Source organism: Phyllostomus hastatus, unplaced genomic scaffold (genome assembly GCF_019186645.2).
Source record: "Phyllostomus hastatus isolate PE091 unplaced genomic scaffold, TTU_PhHast_1.1 phas_contig_210, whole genome shotgun sequence".
In the NCBI taxonomy this organism is placed as follows: domain Eukaryota; kingdom Metazoa; phylum Chordata; class Mammalia; order Chiroptera; family Phyllostomidae; genus Phyllostomus; species Phyllostomus hastatus.
Window position 1 is genome coordinate 15,631,499 of NW_025333737.1, and position 21,229 is coordinate 15,652,727.

Below are 21,229 nucleotides of genomic sequence, written 5' to 3' on the forward strand. Positions count from 1 at the left end.
GGTGCTGTGACCGAGGACACATCCTCTCCTGGGATCTTGAAGGATTCTGAATTTATAGATGTGTATTTCTAGTATTGAATTATAAGATTAGGCATTGAAAAATTTCACTCTTATAGTGAAATTTCACTCTTATAGTGAAATTTTTGCTCTTATAGTTTTAGTATAACAAGATTTTAATTGTTTATTACTTTAAGTTGGCAATTAAATACACTGTCATGGTTCTTGGTTGTGTGATATTGGGCAATTTCTTAATCTCTCTGATATTCAGGGCTTTCCTTTGTATTGGTAATAATATTAACACTTATTTTAGAGTACTGCTGTATACATTATATCTGTAAAGGATCTAGTGTCTGGCTTAGTGAACTATTAATAATAGTTCCTTATAGCCTAGTGGTAGAGTGGGGTCCTGGCTGATTTTGGGTGAGTTCCTTAACCTGTTAGAGCTTTGGTGCCCTTCTCTGTGAAAGGGGTGTAATTATAGTACCTACACCCTAGAGTGGACTTTGTAAGGACTAAATGAGTGTCTTGATGCTCAGTACTTAGAGTAACACTTGGTATGTGCTCCATAAACACAGGCTGCTAATTTTCTTCATGACACCTGTTTACTAGGGCTACTCTAACAAACCTAGTGGCTTAAACGACAGTAATTCATTGTCCTTCAGGTCTGGAGGCAGCAGTCTGAGTGCAGGGTCATGCTCCCCCTTGAAGGTGCTAGGGCAGGATCTATTCTAGGCCTGTCTTCTAGCTTTTCGTAGTTCCTCGGCAGCGTAACTCCAGTCTTTACATAGACTCCCTGTGTGTGTGTGTGTCTTTGTGTTCAGAAATTCTCCTTTTTAAAAGGACAATAGTCATATTGGAACACTGCCCACACTAATGACTTCAATTTAACTTAAAAAAAGATTTTATTTATTTATTTCCAGAGAGAGGGGAAGGCAGGGAGAAAGAGAGGGAGAGAAATATCAATGTGTGGTTGCCTCTTGTGTGCCCTCAGCTAGGGTCCAGGCATGTGCCTTGACTGGGAATCGAACCAGCCACTCTTTGGTTTGGAGGCTGGCACTCAATCTACTGAGCCAAACCAGCCAGGGCCATTTTAACTTGATTACCTCTGTAAAGATGCTATCTCCAGCTAAGGTTAAATTCTGAGGTACTGGGGGTTAGGAGTCCAAAGTAACTTTTTTTAGGGTGGGGCACAGTTCAATCTATAACAACATTCAGTAGCTTGGCAGCCTCACAGACTGTGTCTTTTATCATGGGTGGTGGACCCTCAACGCCTATAATAGGAAATGGAAATTTCGGTGCAGGCTGGTAATATAATTTAAGGACATAGATTATTTCTTTAGGTTTCTCGTGCATTTATGTTTAATATTATAGATTTTTGTTATTGAAACTATAGATTTATATAAAATTGCAACTTTAGAAGGTAAGATTATTCTTTCTTGTTTTTTGGTATCAGTAAAATTCTGTTTTGAAAAATTAGGGTCAAGATTACAGTCTTGCTCTCTATGTCTCATCCTTTGTAGGAATTGATAGAACCTTGGGATTTCCTTACTTTGTAAGAATTAGGTCTAGGAATCTGTCTCTAGCAGGGGTGTCCAACCCTCGGGCCCACAAGCTGCATGTAGCCCAGGATAGCTATGAATGCAACCCAACACATCGTCAATTTATTTAAAACTTTTTTTTGCTCATCAGTTTTTATTAGTGTTTGTGTATTTAATGTGTGGCCCAAGACAACTCTTCTTCTTCCAGAGTGGCTCAGAGATGCCAAAAAGTTGAACACACCCTTCCCTGTGTGAATAAAGAGATGTTTTATATTAACCAGATGCCATATGTAAAAAAGCCTGGCATGGTTATCTTCCAACATTTGGCTTCAAACTGACATTTGGGTAGGCAGTATGGGTCACCCCAGAAATAGCAAGACCTTGAAGTTCCTCTGGCCTGAGTGATTTGGCCTGCTGTCTGCCTCTGTTCCCCTCCTGCTTGTGTTCAGTGTAAAATTCAAAGTTTCAGACACGGAGTGTAGACTCCTGCTGATCTGGCTGCCGATGACCTTTCTGTCCTGTTTTTAAACCATTCTTTCACCACTGGCCTACACGTACCTTTGTTTGGTGGTTTTCTGCCCTGGAACTTCTAGTGTTAAGACTTTAAAAAGTTGTCTTTTAGGTGAAAATATTTTCAAAAGGTATTATGTGCTTGCCTGCCTCCTTAAAGAAAGCATCCTGAACAAAATTTTATCTTTTACTAGTAATTCAAAATTATTGAAGATCCTCGCTATGCCCATCAGTTACTGTATTTTGCTGAAATAGAATGTCTTTGGAGACAATAGGATATATTGTATTAGAGGACTAGTAAGTACATATTACATATTCTTGGGCTATTCTTTATATTATTTTGTCTGTCATTACCTATTTTCATTATCTTCTACCTTTGTATGAGGTGGTTACTGTCCTTGGTCCAGCCTCCCGCAGCTCTTCCCTCTATTTTAATGCTTTCTTTCAGTGGTAGGCAAGGATACCAGCCAATTAAGCACGTATGAATTATTTGCCAGGGAAGGGCACTTAATGGTAATGGAAAAAAAATACAACAAAAAATTAAAAAACATATAAAACAACTAAAATTAAATATAAATACATACATACATACATAATTTGCCAAGGAAGAGTAAATAGATCTTTAGTGATGGTGGAAGGGACTTTGCTACAGATAAAATACATGAAGAATGATGGGTTTTTAGCAGCCTGATACAAAATTACATGGTTTTGCCTATGTGCATTTTATGGAGAGGAAGGGTCAATTGCTTTCATCAGATTTCACAGTGATCTGGGCTGCTCTAGATAAATGCATGTTATGAAATTGCTTTGTTATTATCAGAGGTTCCCCAATTTTTTCTTCTATTTCCCTATGCTGAAATGAAGTTTATAGTATTAGGTAATTGTTTGGGCCATTTGACTAGTCCTGAGCCACTGCTGACCATGCTGAGACAGAGTACAGCTAAGGGGCTGGAGTGGGAAAGAGCAATTAGATAGTGGGCAGGAGAGCAGCCCTGGGCATTGTTGACTGGTTTGCTCCAGAGGACAAAGGGATAGTCATAATAAGTTCTGGAAGCTCAGCGAAAAAAAAAATATATATATATATAGAGAGAGAGAGAGAGAGAGAGGGACTTGATTTGAAGAAATTGAAAGTGCTATCTTTATTAAAATCCTCACCTGAGGACATTTTTTCATTGTTTTTAGAGAGAGAGAGAAAAGGAGAGAGAGAAACATAGATATGAGAGAGAAATTGATGGATTACCTCTTCTCTGTGCCCCGACTGGGGATCCTCTGTGCCCCTGCACCAGGGATCAAACCTTCCTCTTGGCCATGTGCCCTAACTGGGAGAGAATTGAACCCCCAACCTTTTGGTTATGGGAAGATGTTCCAACCAGCTGAGCCACACCGGCCAGGGCAATATTATCTTTTTCTGCCCTGGCCAATGTGGCTCAGTTGGTTGGGTGTTGTCCACAAAGTGAAAGATCACTGGTTCGATTCCTGGTCCAGGCACATATGTGAGTTGTAGGTTCTGTCCCCAGTTGGGGTGCACGTGAGAGGCAATTGACCAATGTTTCTCTCCCTTTCTTTCTCCTCCTTCCCTTCTCTCTAAAAATAAATAAATAAGCTCTTTTAAAAAGCTCTTTTTATTTTGAATAGCCTAGTGATTTTAGTTTTTGCTAAATTCTTTTTTATAGAAATCATCGTGTGAAAAGTTTGCCACCTAGATCATACTTTAATAAGTGAGGCAAGCAGATAAGAGTGAAAACAGGGGTAAAAGAATCAAATAAAAAATATAAATTAATGTGATAATTCTAAATTATTATTTTTTAATTTTATTACTTTTAGAGAAGTCTTGACACATGGTAGAGTACAAATGATGTGAGTGCTTGCTCTTTCTATCATTGTCTTTTTCTGGTTTCTCTTTCTCAGTGTTCTTTGCAGACTTTTTTTTCTTTCACATCAGTGTTTGTGTCATTTTGGCTCTTTCTCCTTACCCTGTCCAGTTCCTGGGGTCATCTCAGATGCATTTGTGTCTCACGCAACATCCATATATTGATGATTTGCAAATGTGTTTTTTCCAATTCCAATCCCATACATACAGCTGCCTCCTGGACATCTCTGTTTGGGTGTCCTTTGTGCATTTGAAAATGACCTGTCTACTTCCCCAAGTTCAGCCTCTTCCTATCTTCTTGTCCCAGTGGGTGAGTGGTACTATCACCCATCCTGTCACCTGATTCCTTTGTAGGGCATTTATGTCACCATATTCTTGAGATATTAGTTTGAAATGTTTCCCTGGTCACCTCTATTTCTCCGTTCTGAGTTTAGACCTTCATCACCCTTTGCCTACCTGACCTTCAGTCACCTTTTGATTATTCTCCTTGACTGCCTTCCAAGTTGCTGTCATTATAAAACATAGATCTCATCATACAGTTATGTGCATCCTCCCCCACGGCTTACCTGGCTTTCAGGCAGTACTCCTGCCTGAGCACTCTGAACTTGGCAGTGCTGAATTGCTTGAGGTTCCTGCTGTGCACTTCGTTCTCCTTCACCTCTGGGTTTTCACAAAAAACAGTTGCCTTCGTTTAAAATGGCGTCCGGTCTGTTCTAGAAAGTAACCGTGGTGATAATAACAGTAACAACCACAGTAGCTGACACAGAGCTTCCTGTGTACCCAGGCATGGCTTTTGAGTATGTGTGTGCATTCCTAGCACTTCTCTTGTACAGTGATTGCAGGCATTCTCTCACCCAGCTAGCTAGTCTTTAAGCTCTTTGAGAGTAAGGGCTGTGTCTTTTCTTTCATCATCACTGTTTGCTGTGTGATGGTACCCAGTAAATGTGTGTTCATGAATAATCTGAGGGAGAACTGCATTGCCCAACCTGTGGAGAACATCTTTATAAGGGTATTGGTGGAAAAGCTGAGTTAGTCACATCTACTCACTAATCCTAGCTTTACCGTTTGGAACTATAGGATCCAGTCTGTTCAGCAGGAGCAGCTTTGTAGCTTTGGAATAAGGCAAAGAGGTGTTTGTTTATATTTTAATTATCTTCCATCGAACAACAAAGGTCATAGGTGTTTTTGTTTTCTTAGTGAGAACCTGTTCACTGACAACCTGGTGTCATCTGGTAGCTAGAATGTTTTCACATTAGTTAGAAGAAAGTATAGGGAAATGGATATTATTTAGGCTTGTGGTGTTCCAACCAGGTAGTATATTTGACACTGAACTGATGGTAGTTTTAGAATTCCTTATGATATTAGTTATTATGCATTAGTGGCCAGGTGTCACCTCTCTCCTCCATCACAGATCTGTTAAGTATGAGTTTAGACATATAACATTTTATCTTTTATCACTGTGTATATAAATTGTGTTTGTAGCAAAAACCCAGAAAATGGATAAGCTTGTAGTTGCTGCCTACTGCTTTGTTTTTATTTTTTATCTAGGTCTTGATCACAATAGGAAGGTTTTGGCCAGCAGGGGGAGCTGAAGTCACTGATATGTGACCACCTCTACTGATTTTCAAAAGTTTGTTACAGCCAAAAGAAACAACTTTTACTGACAAAGAATATGATCGGAGTTCATAAAGAAGAAATGCAGTTTTTTCCTTGTTGCCAATAGAATTTGCAGTTTGCCCCCTATTTTGCATAAAACATTACACTGTCTATAATTATTCAAACAAAATTTTTTTTTTACTAGAAGCTATGAATCTCTTAGGTACCATTTAGATTTTTTTCTGTAAATGCCTTACTTTTCATTTGTCCATGCTGTAGCATCTGCCACTTTCCTGCCTGTAGTACTTTAGCCTCTGTATTTTAGTGGGTCTTCGAGGTAGTATAGGGGAAGAATCACCTTTTTAGTTAGGTCTGATGGTTAGAGAGCCTGACCTTCTGTTGAGTTGAAATGTGCCCCTTTGCAATGTTCACTTTTGGCCTAATGTGCCTACACAGGAACTGCCTAGAGCAGGGAACTCATATCAAACTCATTTTCACCAGGTGCCACATCAGCCTTCCATTGCCTTCAAAGGGCCAAATATAATTTTAACTCCTTAACAGTTAGGGAGTAGTTACATTTACACAATCCTAAAATCATTTCAGCCCTTCGAAGGCAACCACAAGGCTGATGTGGCCCTTGGTGAAAATGAGTTTGACATCCCTGGCTCAGAACAACTACTCTAGTTTCTCTTTTGCTAGGCCACCCTTTAGATATTTAAACATCATGCTTGCCAAATTATTTTCTAAGCTGAAAATAAATCCTAGTTTTGTTTTGTTTTTTAAAAGATTTTATTTATTTATTTACTTATTTATTTATTTATTTTAGAGAGAGGGGAAGGGAGGGAGAAAGGGAGAGAAACGTCAACGTATGGTTGCTGCTGCTCGTGTGCTCCCTACTGGGGACCTGGCCTGCAACCCAGGCATGTCCCCTGACTGGGAATTGAACCTACAACTCTTTGGTTCATAGGCTGGCATTGAATCCACTGAGCCACATCAGTCAGGGCTAAATCCTAGTTTTTGCAAATATTTCTCATTTGATACATTTAAAAATCCTTTTCACTTCTCACTTCCCTTATTTTTCAGTATCAGGAAGCTTATCATTCCATATGCCAAATGGGGAATTCTCTATATCTTTCCTGTAGTATATTAAATTGTTAAATATAGCATTTCCAAAATATTATCTAAGATCAGTCTCCTGCTTATAGTTATTTATTTGGGAAAATGCCTATGTATCTACCCATTAATTTTCTATGTTTAAATCATGTTCCATCTATGTTAAACATTTTAAATTTTGTGGTCACTCTTTTTTTTTAAAGGTCTTATTTATAATCTTATCAAGCCTTTTTAAAAAGCCCACATAAATTCTATGCACATACTTTCTCCTCAGAGAAATTGGGTGAACCGGTGTGGTGGGAGTTCCAGGTTTCGAAGCTATGTTGTCTTTTCCTCAGTAGACTGTCATGCTGATAGGTCTTCTGAGCTCATCCTGTACTAGAGATTTGCCAGTTTGGCCAGTTTGAAGCCCACAGCTAGACCCCTTCTCTTGAATAGGTGGGAATTATGTTGATGGCATGTTTTTGTTCAGATATTTTTTGAGTGCCTAAGTGTGCCAGGAATAAAGCAAGGGGCTGCGTAAATGCTGATTAAAGGACACAGATCCAGATTCTGTCCTCCTAGGTCAGTCCTCTCATATGACTGACCATCGGCCAGTAGGTTCTTCCCTGCACTTGGATAATGTTCTACTTAAACTCTTTTAAAGTGCAGAATACTTTGGGCTCCATGACTACCTAATATCTAATATATTAGTTTGGGAGTGTCGTGTTTAATAATGAATTTGACTCACTATCCTCGATTTGTATACTCATAATTTAAAGAATAATTTAGAAATAGGTTTTTCTCATGCCTTCTTAAGTAAATACTGAAGTGATTAAAGTTAGGCCTATCAGCTGTTTTGCTTTATCACTGTTTATACCCTATTTATCAAGTGACTCATCCAGTCATTATTTGGCATTTGGCTTTTTTTCCCCCCCTTGGTGCCAAAACCTGAGAACATCTGTTTTTTTATATATTTAAGCCACCGCTTTTTTTTTATATATTTAAGCCACCGCTTGTGGCTTTGCATTTTCTTACAAGGTTCTAATTGTTTTGGCTACATACATCTTCATGCTCCTGATCAGCTACAATTTATGATCTTTTGTTACTTTTCCTTATTTTTGTCATGTATTTTAAGAAAAGTTGTCTTCCTCCTCCTCTCCTGACCCTTTCTACTCCCCCCAACCCCCACACTACTTAGCAATTTAAAACTTAAGCATGAGCACCTGACTTTTGATCACTCGCATGGAATATTTTAAAGTCCATCTCTAGGCTTTGTATTACACATTTGTTTTTAAACATAATTTTAACTTTATCTAACTAAAGTTTATATTCCCTTTCCTAAAATTGGGTAACCATATAATACATTTTTAGTTTTTCCTGACTTGTAGAATGTTGGTTATGTGTTTTTTATGTCTATTACTAATGGGTCATATATGTAAGTTTCTGATTATAATTTAGAACTAAGTTCTGTTATATGTGTATGTCTTCATAGGTTCTAATTTTTTTAGAAAGCATTTATTATTTAAAATTTTATATCAGTTCCCTAGCCCAAATGTTTTGTGTTGTTAACACATTGGTTGTTGAACCCTGTATTACTTATTGTTGTAGTTTTCAGGTTTCTGAATCAATGAGCTTTGGGGTTGAAAGAAGCCTTGATTTAAGTTAGTCAAATTCTAGGTCATTTGCCCAAAGTCACATAGCTATGTAGTGATAGAGCTAGCTAGAACTTGAATGCCAGTCCAGCATTAATTATATCAGTCTAATGATTACTGGGTGGTAGACTAATATGTAAATCACACTTACACGGGACCATATAAAACAAGAATTGCTGATTTATGGGGGGGAATAAAATCAACAGTCTGGCTTGGAAATGAGTTGACTGATCATCATATTCTTTCCTGTTCAGCACATATTCTTCTTCTCAGATCCTGTATTTGTAGATCAGGGTACCATCTTTATACTTCAGATAGTTCTAGGGATGACTATGCCCATTTTTTTCTCTTTCAACTACCCATTTATAGGTTTGCCAACCATTTGTTATAATATTCTTCAGGGAGAGTGTAAAATTAATTACTTTTGTTGAAGCTTTTAAAAAATAATACATTCCAGTCCTGGCCAGGTTGCTCAGTTGGTTAGAGCATTGTCCTGATGGTCCAAGGTTGCTGATTCAATCCCTGGTCAGGGCTTGAACCCTGACAAGCAGCAACCAATGAATGTGTAAATAAGAGGAACAACAAATCGCCCTCATTCTAAAAATCTGTAAATAAAAAAGTAAAAAAGGATGCATTCAGTCCTATCTCACTGAAGATAACCTTTTCAGTAGTAGGGTATTTTTGTTCCTTGAAGTCTTTAGTTACTGATGTCCTACTTTGTATAATTTCTGTAGATGACTGATTATATCAGTGACAGGTTGGGCCTTCTTCATTTCATTCTCACAGGGTAATTTAGAGTAACTTGAGTTTGATGGGAACCTAATCTTTTTTTTTTTTTAATTTTAAAAATATTTTCTTCATAAAATTTATTAACTGCTGTAAAATTTCATTTTTGTGAAACTGTATGACAAGCCAGACATTTCCAATGTATATTATGTGTTTTTTTTACACTTAAATTTTGAGGTTTCATCACTCCTATTTTTAAATTTATTTTTTATATGAACAGATTTTTATTAAACATTTTTTAATTGGTGAAAATCATACTCTTTTTTCAAATTGTTGTTCATAATCTTTTGTTATATACTGCTGGCAGTGAGTTTGCAAGTGTGACATAAAGGCAAATTAGTGCTCTGAGGTAATCTCTCAAAGGGAAGTAAATGGCAGAATTATGGCTTGCTTTCTCCTGACATTTTCATAAGTTGTACAATATTTTTTTTTTACAAAGTGAAATTGGTTACAAGTTATGCTATTTTGGCTTTATCTTTTTTTTTACAGCTTTATTGAGATACATTTCTTATATCATAAAATTTACCCATTTAAAATACACAATTTTTTAGTGTATTCACAGAGTTGTGCATTCATCACGACAGTCTAATTTTACAACATTTTTAATTTTCAAAAAGAAACCTTATGTCTATTATCAGTCATTCCCTATTCCCTTTTGTCCCCTAGCTTCTGGCAGCCACTAACCTATTTTCTGTCTATGAATTGCCTGTGCTGGACATTTCATATAAATTGAATCATACAATATGTGCTCCTTTATGACTGGCTTCTTTCACTTAGCATGTTTTCAAGGTTCATCTGTGTTCTCACATATGTATATCAGTATTTCATTCATTTTTATGCCAAATGTTCCATTGTATGCATGTGCCCCATTTTGCTTATTCATTAATCAGTTGGTGGCTATTTGGGTTGTTTCCATCTTTTGGCTATTATGAATAATACTGCTGTAAACTTTCTTGTGCAAGTTTTTGTTTGGACACCGTTTTTCAGTTTTGTTGGGTATATACCTCAGAGTAGAACTGCTAAGTTTTTTGGTAACACTGTTTAATGTTTTGAGGAGCCACCAAACTGCTTTCCAAACAGCTACCCCATTCTACATTCCCACCAACAATGTGTGAGGGTTCTGGTTTTTTCGCATTCTTGCTAACGCTTGTACTTGTCCATCATTTCGATTATAGCCATGCTAATGTGGGTGTGGAGTGGTATCTCATTGTGGTTTTGAATTCATTTTCCTGATGACTGATGATAAGATCTTTTCATGTTTATTAACCATTTGTATATCTTTTTTAGAGAAATCTGTATTTCTGTCCTATTCTTCGCCTATTTTTTTTTAACGGGGTTGTCTTTATTATTGAATTATAAGAGTTATTCAGATATTCTGGATACAAGTTCTTCATCATATATAATTTTCAAATATTTTCTCCCACTTTATGGGTTGTATTTTCACTTTCTTGATGGGGTTCTTTAGTGCACAGAATTTCATAATTTTGATGGTGACCAGTCTATTTATTCTTGTCACTTGTGCTGTTGGTGCTATATCTAAAAACCATTGCCTAACCCAAGATAATGAAGATTTACCCTTGTTTTCTGAGAATTTTATGGATTTAGGTAGCTTTGAATTAGGTTTTGAAATCAGGAAGTCTGAGTCTTCCAACTTTGTTCTTCCTTTTCAAGATTGTTTTGGGTAATCTGGGATTGAATTGAATGTACAGATCAATTTAGGGAGTATTCCCATCTTAATGTTACATCTTCCAGTCCATGAATATGGGATGTTTTCCCCCTTAATTAGGACTTCCTTAACTTAGACAATTTTTGTAGTTTTCAGAGTATAAGCTTTATACCTCTTTTGTTAATCTTATTTCTACATTTTTAACACTTTGATGTTATTGTAAATGGAATTAAAAAATTATTTCCATATTGTTGTTAGTGTATTGAAATACAATTGATATTTGTATAGTGACCCTGTATCCTATAACATTGATGGACTTATTTACTAGCTCTAGTAATTTATCAGTTCCTTAGGATTTTTTATATACTAGATGATGTACAAATAGAGGTAGTTTTACTTTTGCCTTTCCTTGCCTTTTGCCCTGGCTAGAATGTAGAATAAAGAACAGAAGTGGTAAGAGCAGACATTCTTGTTTTCCCCAGATTGTGGGGAGAAACTATTCAGTCTTTGTTAAATGTGATGTTAGCTGTGAATTTTTCATATGTACCATGTATCAGGTTGAGGAAGTTTTCTTCAGTTGCTGGCTGGCTGTATGTTTTTGCCATAAAAGGATGTTGGATTCATCAAATGCTTTTTTTTAAAAAAAATAATTTATTTATTTTTAGAGGAGGGGAAGGGAAGAGGAGAGGAAGGAAAATCATGGATAGGTTGCTTTTCATACTCACACTGACCAGGGACCAAACTTGAAATTCAGGCATTGTTCCCTGACTGGGAATTGAACTTGTGACCTTTCACTTTGCAAAACAACGCCCAACCAACTAAACCATACTGGTCAGGGCTAATAATTGCTTTTTAAAACACACAGAACAAAATAATCTCTTGTCCTTGTGAGATTAGTTTGGACATGTGAAGTACTGGATATGTGATAGAATATTCTGTGTCGGAGTTTCTGGCTTGTTAGAAAATACAATATATGGTTAGGGAAATTAGTGCCTTTTTGGAATATTTATTGTACAGATGAGAATAATAAATCTGAAGTTGGAATATCCTTATTTCTTGCCTTTAGGGCTTCCGGGCCAGCTTCAGGAAGTGAGAATGATATATGATAACAACCTCAGGGGAATTAGCATTTAATCAAGAGCAGGGTAATATTGTACCAGTTACCCGTATTATTTATTTTTATTTTTTATTGATTGATTTGAGAGAGAGGAAGAGGGAGGGAAATAAAAACATCGATTTGTTGTTGCACTTATTTATGCATTGATTGTTTTTGTTTTTTTTTTTAATGCCTGAAACAAAAAAAGATCTAAAACCACAGCTTCCGGAAGAACAATTTATTCTTGCCAGTCTTGTACCTCTCTTGGAACTTGACCTTAGCCTCCCATTGGGCCTTGTGTTTCAGAGCAGGGTCTCTGAAGATGTCCTTGTTGACAGTTTTGTCCAAGGGGATATCCAGAGTATCTTGTGGGCGTGAGGTGATCGTAGTTACAAACTTTCACAAAAGACTTGATCTTAGACCTTTTGGCAGTTTCCTTCTTGCCCATGGCAGCTGTCACTTTGTGGGGATAGCGGTCAATTCCAGCCACCAGAGCATGGCTGTAGGGGCAGTCTGATGTACCATCATCAATGTTCTTCACGATGACCGCTTTGCGTCTGGAGTAGCATCCAGCCAGGACCAGTACCACCTTCCTGGGTTTCATAAACTTGCCCGTTTTGACAGCAGCCACAGGGGCCTACAGCAGAAAGGAAAGAACCTGGTTGATTGATTCTTGTGTGTGCTCTGACGGGAGATCGAACCTGTAACCTTGGCATATTGGGCGACGCTGTAACCAACTGGACAACCCAGCCAAGGCTATTAAGTGAAGTAAGTAAAGGATAATGGTTGTGTGGTAGAACATATCTTGAGGGAAAAATAAGTTGGGAATTGCAAGAGAGGAACGAATAAGGAATGATGGTGAGGAGGGATGGTTCTCTTTTTCTGGGCAGAAAGAACACAGATTAAGCAAGGCATGGATCAGTATAGAGTTGTATATAGGAAGGGCCTTCCTGAGGAATAAATAATGTTATGTAAAATAAATGTTTTTTTTAAAGATTGTATTTATTTTAGAGAGGGTGAGGGAGGGAGAGAAACATCAATGTGTGGTTGCCTCTCACACACCTCTTACTGGGGGACCTGGCCTGCAACGCAGGCATGTGCCCTGTTCACAGTCCCGTACTCAAATCAATCCACTTACCCACACCAGCCAGGGCAAAGACCAAGGTTCCTGCCAACTCTCTTTCACCTTGTGATATTGGTGGCATCTTCAGGCTTCCTATAAAGTAACTAGTGGTTTGAGGTGTCATGTTTAGCACTATTGGAGGAAGAGGGAGTGTATCTTCCTCATCTTTAGGGTGGAAGAAATTTTTCTCACAATTATCTCTTGGAGATCTTCCAGTGGGCTTTCACTCATGTCTTATTGGCTGGGATTGGGTTCCATGCCCATTCCCAATCATAGGCAAAGAAGAATGGGTTAAAATTAATCCATTAGGATAGAGGATATGGGAGAGTCAATCACAAATGTCTGTTACAACAGTGATTTGAAAAGTGAGTAGTATGTAATGTGTGTTTTTAATCAGTTTTGATATCTACTGTGTTTCTGGGGGAAATTAAAAAAAATGTATTTCTCTCCCTAAGATTTTTGTGTCTGCAGTAGCTCATCTTCGAATATCCTTATTTGTAAAAATTGGTGCCTAACCAGAAAGACATCTGAGTGAAAAAGAGGGTGACTGATTCATGTGCCATAAACACCGTGATCTCCTGACTCTTGAGCTAAGCAATGAGAGAATGGGAAGGTTGGAATTTATTTTTTCCTAAAATGAATGTTTTGAAAAGAGCATTTCCACTTCTTTCCTTCGAAAGAGGAAATCCATTGAAAAAATGTATTTTATAACCTTGGCTATTTGGGGGCCTAGTTAAATCTAGCAGTTGAGTTTCAAAAGTTGAAGCAGCAGTAAGATTATTTTGTGGTGGGTGTCTTTGAACATATTTAAGTATACATTGCAAAGGACTTTGCCTTATTTGGTGTTTTTCATTCTGCTCCTTTGGATTTCAGAAGCCTCAGATTAGGGCTCTAGTTCGCCATCTATTGGTCCTTGAATTGTATGTTTAACACCCTTACGCTACACTTTGTGGAATTATTTTTATATGGAGATATATTTGTGTACATTTTTTAATCAACTAAATATTCTTCTCCAGGATTATACATTAAAAAGTCAAGAGTAGGATCTCTGGATGTGTATACAAACATATTTACATATATTAGTTTATTCTTTATGTAATCTGACTTGGTGACTTTCTTAATTGGTTGCTTTTGGTATTTGAGAAGAACTATGAGAGAATGATTTCAAGAATACAAATGGAAACTTATGAAAATATAGGTGCAGATGCTATAGGAGCTGTGAGTTAGTGTAACTTTGTGGGAGGGCCAAAGCTGTTTTTCTGACTAACAGAAGTGAGGCATACCACCGGATATTGGTTCTGGTAAGCCACAAAACAGTATCGAGCATTTCTCATCTTCATTTTCGGTAGTAGAACATTCTCTCCCCATCTGCTGAATTTGATGATTGAATTGTTGGAAACATTTTTGATTCAGTCATTTAAAATAATATTTTGATGAATCCTAGAGGGTTTGTTTTTTAAATCTTAAAGCACTTAATTCATCTTTTGGCAACTTTATCTTTAAAGGTTGATGGAATATAATTTGTGTAAATGTCACACTTTGCATTGTATTACTGATTTTATTTTTTTAACCTAGAAAAGTTTCTATTATTTTAAGACCTTGTTTTGGGAAGTGAATAAAATACTGACAAACTGGTCATGAGAAAATGATAAAGCGCCACTTACTTTAGACCAATGGTAGGAAGGTTGGAAATTTGCTTTTTCTTGAGATTTGGGTTTCTTTATAGAGTTCTTTGTTAAACTTTTAGCACATAGCAGTAAACTTCCTTTCGGTGGTGACAGGAAACATAAATACTCATTGTGTAATGCCACTTGCCTGTTTTGGCGGATCTGCCAAGCCATGACACCCAAAACAACACGCGTGCTTCTTAACGAAAACTACAGTTCCCAGCGAGCCCGGCGGTGGACCTTCACTTCCCCTCTTGTTCCCAGCTTCTCCCGCAAGGGCTTGCCCGGCGCGGGCCGTGGCCCGCGCCTGCGCAATGACGACGTGCGCCTTTTTTTCTTTCTTTTTTTTTTTTTTTACCCTGGCGGCTGCGGAGCGCGGCGCTGGGGCTAGTGCCCAGGCGTGCTGCAGTGTACGGAGGCAGACTGCTAGGACAAAGGGCGACAGGAAGCGCTTCACTGGCCGAGTAGCTTCCTACCCGATTCAGCGCACGTTAGCCCTGGAATAGGGTGGCAACGTCTGCAATAGCCTACGGGCATTATTACACAGTGCAAACAATTCCTCGTCCACGTCCTCTCGGTCCACCGCTCCTGCCCGCCTTGTCCCTCATAGCCGGCGCGCGGCCCCACCAGCCCCAGCGCAGAGGGAACGTGACGGCGTCAGTGCCTCAGGTTAGCCTCACCTCAGCCGAAGCAAGGGCCCGCTCCCGCCTGCCGCAGTGCCGTGTGCCGCCGCCGCCGCCGCCGCCACACGTCTTGGAGCAGCTGGGGCCCTGTGCCGTGGCTTCCACAGACGGAGGTGCAGCAACTGCGGCCGCGACGAGGAGCCATGACTGAGGCGGCGGCGGCGACTGCGGCCGCGCCTCCTGGCGGCCCGTGGGGGCGGTGCGACGGGCGCCCCCTGGCGGCGCGCCGGGGCGGAGCGGCCCTTCGCCGCCGCAGCCGCAGCCGGCGGAGGCGCTGCTGTCCCTCCTCCCCGTGTCCCCGGCGCTCGCCCGCTCGCTCGCTCGCTCCATTCTCCCTCCGCTTCAGATTAAAGGGGGGGAGGGAAAAGGAGCTCGGCCGCCATTTTCCCAGTGCCGCCGCCACCGCCGCCACCGCTCACCGAACCGGCGGGAGAACTGAGCACCGTAGCGAAGCCGACTCGTCTCGCCGCTGCGGCGCGGGGGACGGCCAGAGCGCGCTCCCCGGCCAGGAAGAGACATCTGCGGGTGGCGGCCGGGGTGCGGGTTCGGGCTGCAGACGGCGGCGCTTGTTTGTGCGGGGCGGGGGGGGGCGGCTTCACCCTCTGCCCCCGCCCGCCCGTCCTCCCCGCCGGGCTGCGGTCCCCGGCCGTGCCCAGGCCCCGCCGGAGCCGAGGAAGGCCGGAGAAAGGGTCCAAAAGAGAAGAAAAAGCGGCCGCTCCCCGCCGCCTTCCCCTCCCCCTCCGCCTCGCCCCCCCGCCCGGAAAGTCAGGGCGGCTCCGGGCGCCGGGGGGGAGGAGAGCGGGGGGCCCGGGCCGGAGCCGCCGCCGCGCGCCCCCGCCCGCCGCCGGCTCTCGGCGCCCAGGCCGGGGGCTGTTTGCAAACTGCGCCCATTTTGTGGGGCTGAATCCGCCCGGGCTACGCTCCTCCATCACGTGGTAGGTGCTGCTGCTGCTGCTCCTTTCCTCCACCTCCTCCCGCTGCCCTTTCTCCTTCTCCTCGCTCTCCCTGTGGCTCCCATTTCTCCCTCTCTTTGTTAGTTGTAACTGGAAAGGCAGGGCAGGGCAGGAAAAATCCCCGGAACTTTAAATGGCCTCTCTGGGCTTCCCCGCTGCGGGTCTGGGGCTGGGAGTCGCCCCAAGGGCGGGGGTGTGCGGGGGCCCTTCCCCACCAGCTGCCGCCTCGTTCGCCAGCTTTTCCTTTGGCGTTCTATTTAAAAATGAGGCCTTAAGAACACGATTTATTCCCGTTAAAAAAAAAAAACAACAAAAACAAACTCTGGCTCTTGCCTTGAACTTCTTCACTGCAAAAGGCCTTTCACTGCTCGAAACACACATCTTGCATGTTTCTCGGTGTATATCACAACTCTTGATTGTTTAGTTAGATGGTTATTTGTTTCATTTATTTTTGTTGCCTGTAAATTGAGGTCACTTAGGTTTTCAGATCTGGTTTCCCTCAGGCGGACGTGTTTTTTTTTTTTTTTTAACTAAAGAGGAAGAGGCATTTATTTGCTTTTAAGTGAGTTTGGGGGGCCTGTTTTCCGGCTGACGGTCTTTTGATTCTCGGCATATAGTTTTGGTTGTTCTTCCATGTGATAAACAGTAGCCTCATATTTTACTTAAAAACCCTTTTGTTTTCCATTTTCCCAGTGTGGTATTTTTGAGAAACACGTTACCTAACTATTGCTTATTGGATTGCCTTAGGGGAGAAGGAGTGACATGATGGCGCCACTTTAAATTGCTCTTTCCTCCTCCTCCGTTTTTCCCCTTTATTCTAGAGGTCACTGGTGCACTTTTCGTGACCTATTAATAAAAACGTACTTGAGAACATTAACAGTACAACTCGTAGAGCTAGAGTCTGGTATCTTAAGGGTCGGGAGACGCGAATCCCAAGGTCCCCAAAGTTCCGAGAGATCTCCCTAGTCCTGCCTCGCCTCCCTCCCCTCCATTCACAATCCCGGTGTTGCCATCTCCTTTGTCACGTGGTTAGCAATCATTGTGGGTTTTTTTGTTTGTTTGGGGTGTGTTTATATTTTTAAAATCACCAGAAGAACCTACCCCTTCCCCTTTGGAGTGAGTAAAACGTTTTAGTTGTTTTAGTTTTAGAGTCAGAGAACATTTCTGAAAAACGATAAAATTACATAATCTTTGCCTTGCATAATCATGATATAGTTATAGATTGTTACCGAACTTCGTGTTTAAAGCATTTAAAAGAATGGAAAAGTAGTGCCTCGGAATATGTTTTTCATGTCAGAATAGTATAATTTCTATTTTTCCTACTTTTGGGGTCATTTCAAGTGCCACTATTTATAAAGGTTTAAGTGGGTGTGTTTTCCCCTCCCCACTTCCACAGGCTATACTTGATTCCGTTTCTAACATACTGTCTGACCAATTCAGAAGTTTTCAATTTTATGCACTTTTGTCAGTTAAAGCTATTTTTATCTCCTAACAACAGTAAATACTTTTGAGTAATAATTGTATTTTATTTAGAGATATTTTATTACCTTTCTGTTGTGCTTTTGATCTGGAGAAATTTTGTTTTTAATCCTGTGGGTTTAAATGAATGTTCACGTATCTGTTTCTTTATACCAGTTTTCCTAATAATTGGGTAAATTCCTGCTTTATAAAATACCAAGCATATTGCTGTTTTTCTACACAGGATACTAGCCACTTTTATAATTTAAAAAAATACTGTGGTTTAAGAAACATTTTTTAAAGTAAATATGAAGTGTAGTGGTTTTTAAAAATGCGTTCATTGTTGTCCTCTTACTATGTATATTTTCAATGGTTTGGGTCATTTTCTTTCCTAACAGTTACATCATGTCATGTGATATGAGCAGTGTGATGTGTAGTTCTAAAAATAAGGCAAGGTAAAAATGCTCATCTTGTGAGAATTTAAAATATGTATTATAATTGTGGGAGAGCTGATCTATACTTCTGATTTTGGTCATGGGATTTTGATTTCAATTTCCATGAGGTTTCTCCAACAAAGTATGCAGTTCTTTTGACCTTTAGAATATTTGATGTATTTGTTAGTGATCTCATGATTGGAGGTGATTAACTTTGTTTCTCAAGTGTGCACTCATTGGAGAAAGACATTAGATGTGACAAAGATTCTTAACACCTGTATTATGGTTGGGTCTCTGATGACTGTTTCATTGAAATATATGTGAGATAAGTATTTTTGATTTGTGCCTGTAAACAGTTAAGAGAGTAATCAATTAAATATTGATGGAACCTTGAGGAGGGTGGGTTTTCTATCCTACCTGTGTACTCTAATGAAGTGAAGTATTGAGAGATGTTCCTGCTTCTTTCCTGAAAGCCTCATTCAGAACATTAGTATTTGACTTTTGTGCTTTACCAAAGTCAGATATTAACCTTTTGTCTGGTTTTCTTGCCTACACATATGAGTTCTATGGCTAAATCTTGAGAGCATTCTTTGATTATTAGATGGGTTATCATTATCCTGTTGAGGAAAATTTTGGAAGCTAGAAAATGAGTAAGCCTTATAGTTTACTTTTTAACTTTTATCAAGGTGAGAAGAAAATAACTACTCCACTTTTTTCTTCTTCAAATATTGCCAATACTCTTCCATCTCTAGTAATGCTATATTGTAACCTGCATCCTCTGAATTTTATTGAATAGCCATAAATTTCCATTGTATTTCTAAGTGAAAACAAGTTTTAGGTTTGTGTTGTTGCTATAACCTGACTCATATAACCTGTAAACATAGGGCCATGTGGTGGATATTGTTGGTTTAGGAAGATATTTTAGTATTTGGTTCTAGTTAGGAACTTTTGTGAATAAAGCTTCGTTGTCTTGTCATATTAGAAACCGTTTTTAAATGTAAAAAAAATCATACTAGTCCATATTGTGTTTTCTAAACAGTAGTCATTGAAAATCCTGTGTTTAAATCCTGTGAAAATGCTTATTCCTCATATTTTATCTGCTTGCTTGGGGGGCTTGGTAGGGTTTTTTTTCTTCCTGAGACCATTAAGACAAATTTAAGTGACTTCCTTTCTCTGGAGAGATTTTTTAAAATAAATTGATTGTTCCCCCCTCCCAAGGATCTCTCCATTCCCTTGAGTTTGGAAAGGAGGGAATCGTGCATACTAAGTATGTAGTCTTCAGTTGGTTGTCCCAGAGTAAATTTTATTATTGAGTGTTTTTTAGAGGTTTAAAAGCACCTTTTCTTTGCCCTATTTTAAGCAAGTTTCTGCCTTGATTGGTTAGACTGTTCTAGGTTTCAGGAATCCTCTTTTACATTAGTACCCTTTTACTTGATCACTTTATAAGGAAGTCCAGTGCAGGTGTCTCAAAAATCCCAAACACCTGGCCTGCCTGCTCTTTCAATGCAAAGAATATTTGAACCATGTCCTTTACCTAAAGTAGGACTTTTATTTCTTGGAAATCTGTATTAAGACTGGTTTTTCAGTCTTCATGTGGCTTCTGAAGATGTACGTTTAAATTATAATTTTCTATTCTAATAAATTGCACATTAGCCTCTGGGCATACTAAAAGTTTTGTAGAAATATTCTTGCCAAAGTATAATAATTCATAACATAAAACAAGATTCATCAGTACTTCCCATTCTCTAAAATGTGAGATCAAACCTTAGTGAAACCACAGTAATGGTTATAAAAGACAATGTGAATTGGAAAAGACAAATATCCCAACATTTGAAAGTCACTAGAAGAGGTAGGAGGTCAGCTGTGTCTTTGGGGTCACTTGCAGATTGTAGGGACAGTTGTGAGTCATAGGAAAAGGCCAGTTGGGAGGGTCACTATTAATTATTCAGTTATCAGTTGGCTCTACATTATGCCATGTGCCTGTCCTTTAGGATGTAGGTAAAATGTATAGGAGAAAATAAGCCAATAAGGTATAATTTACCAAAAAGCCTGGACTCCAACCAGGACTGAAATTGAGATATTTTTATTTTTTCTTTTTAAAGATTTTATTTATTTAGAGAGGGAAAGGGAGAGAGAAAGAGAGGGAGAGAAACATCAATGTATGGTTGCCTTTTGCATGCCCCCCCCACCGCCCCCCCACCTGACCCCACAACCCAGGCATGAACCTTAGACTGGGAACGAACTGGTGACCAACCCTTTGATTTGCAGGCTGTCACTCAACCACTGTGCCACACCAGTCAGGGTGAAATATTTTTCTTTGTGTGTTAAACTTTTTCTTGTCTTTATTAGAATAAAGGTAAAGCTAAAATGTAGGACATGAAGAAACTGACTTCAAAATGGAAAACACAGCTCGTATTTATGAATGAAAAGCAAACAAACTTGGGTAGTTTAAAAGAAAAACTTAAAGATTTATATATGAAGATTTTAAACCTTAATGCCAGGAGGCTCTGAAGGTGGAGACCTTTGAAATTGTCTTTCCATTGGGTAGCGAGTCTGGAAGATGTAACAACTGCTTAATAAATGTTACTTTATGCAAGCCTTGCTTTTCCACGACTTTAACTAGTTCCGTAATATTAAAAAAAATTTTTAATCCTCACCTGAGGATTTTTTAAAATTGATTTTTAATAATTTTTTATAATTGATTTTTGGAGAGAGAGAAAGGGAAGAGATAGAAACCTGGATTGGTTGCTTTCTGTACGTGCTCCTGGGGAACGAACCTACAACCTTTTGATGTATTGGTGGATGCTCCAACCAGCTGAGCAAGGGCTAGCCCCATAAAATTTTAACATTTGAATGTCTTAACCTTGATAGGGAATTATTCAGCTATATATTTTATTGTTGACTGTAAACTTGCCTTTTTTTTCCTAGTTTTAATTTTTTTAAAAATTAATTTCTTCAAGTTTTTGAGAATCAGGAAATGTAAGGTGGAGGTAAATTCAGTGAGGTTTTATTAAATGTTATCAAAAACTCTGGTTCTTGTTACTTGAACCAGGAATCCCAAATGAGATCTCACTCTGAATTTTGAGTACAGCAGATTCAGCC

General features: G+C 39.4%; 2 protein-coding genes across 5 annotated transcripts in view; one reads left to right on the top strand and one right to left on the bottom strand.

Annotated features, from left to right (window-relative positions):
* The window catches only part of KANSL1 (KAT8 regulatory NSL complex subunit 1), a 148,531-nt gene that overhangs the window by 5,339 nt on the left and 121,963 nt on the right, over positions 1–21,229 (top strand). For 2 of the 4 annotated variants that reach the window (XM_045836019.1, XM_045836022.1), the window contains exon 1: positions 16,061–16,217. The exons of the other annotated variants lie outside the window; for them this stretch is intronic. The gene's annotated coding sequence lies outside the window, so the exon portion shown is untranslated. Of the gene's footprint in view, positions 1–16,060; positions 16,218–21,229 lie in introns of those variants that run through there. 4 annotated transcript variants of the gene reach the window in all.
* Positions 11,357–15,619, bottom strand: LOC123816827 (60S ribosomal protein L27-like). Its single transcript, XM_045836023.1, is given in 3 exon segments — positions 11,357–12,167; positions 12,169–12,446; positions 15,280–15,619. Coding segments are annotated over 3 exon segments (759 nt in total). The 5' UTR covers positions 15,613–15,619; the 3' UTR covers positions 11,357–12,019.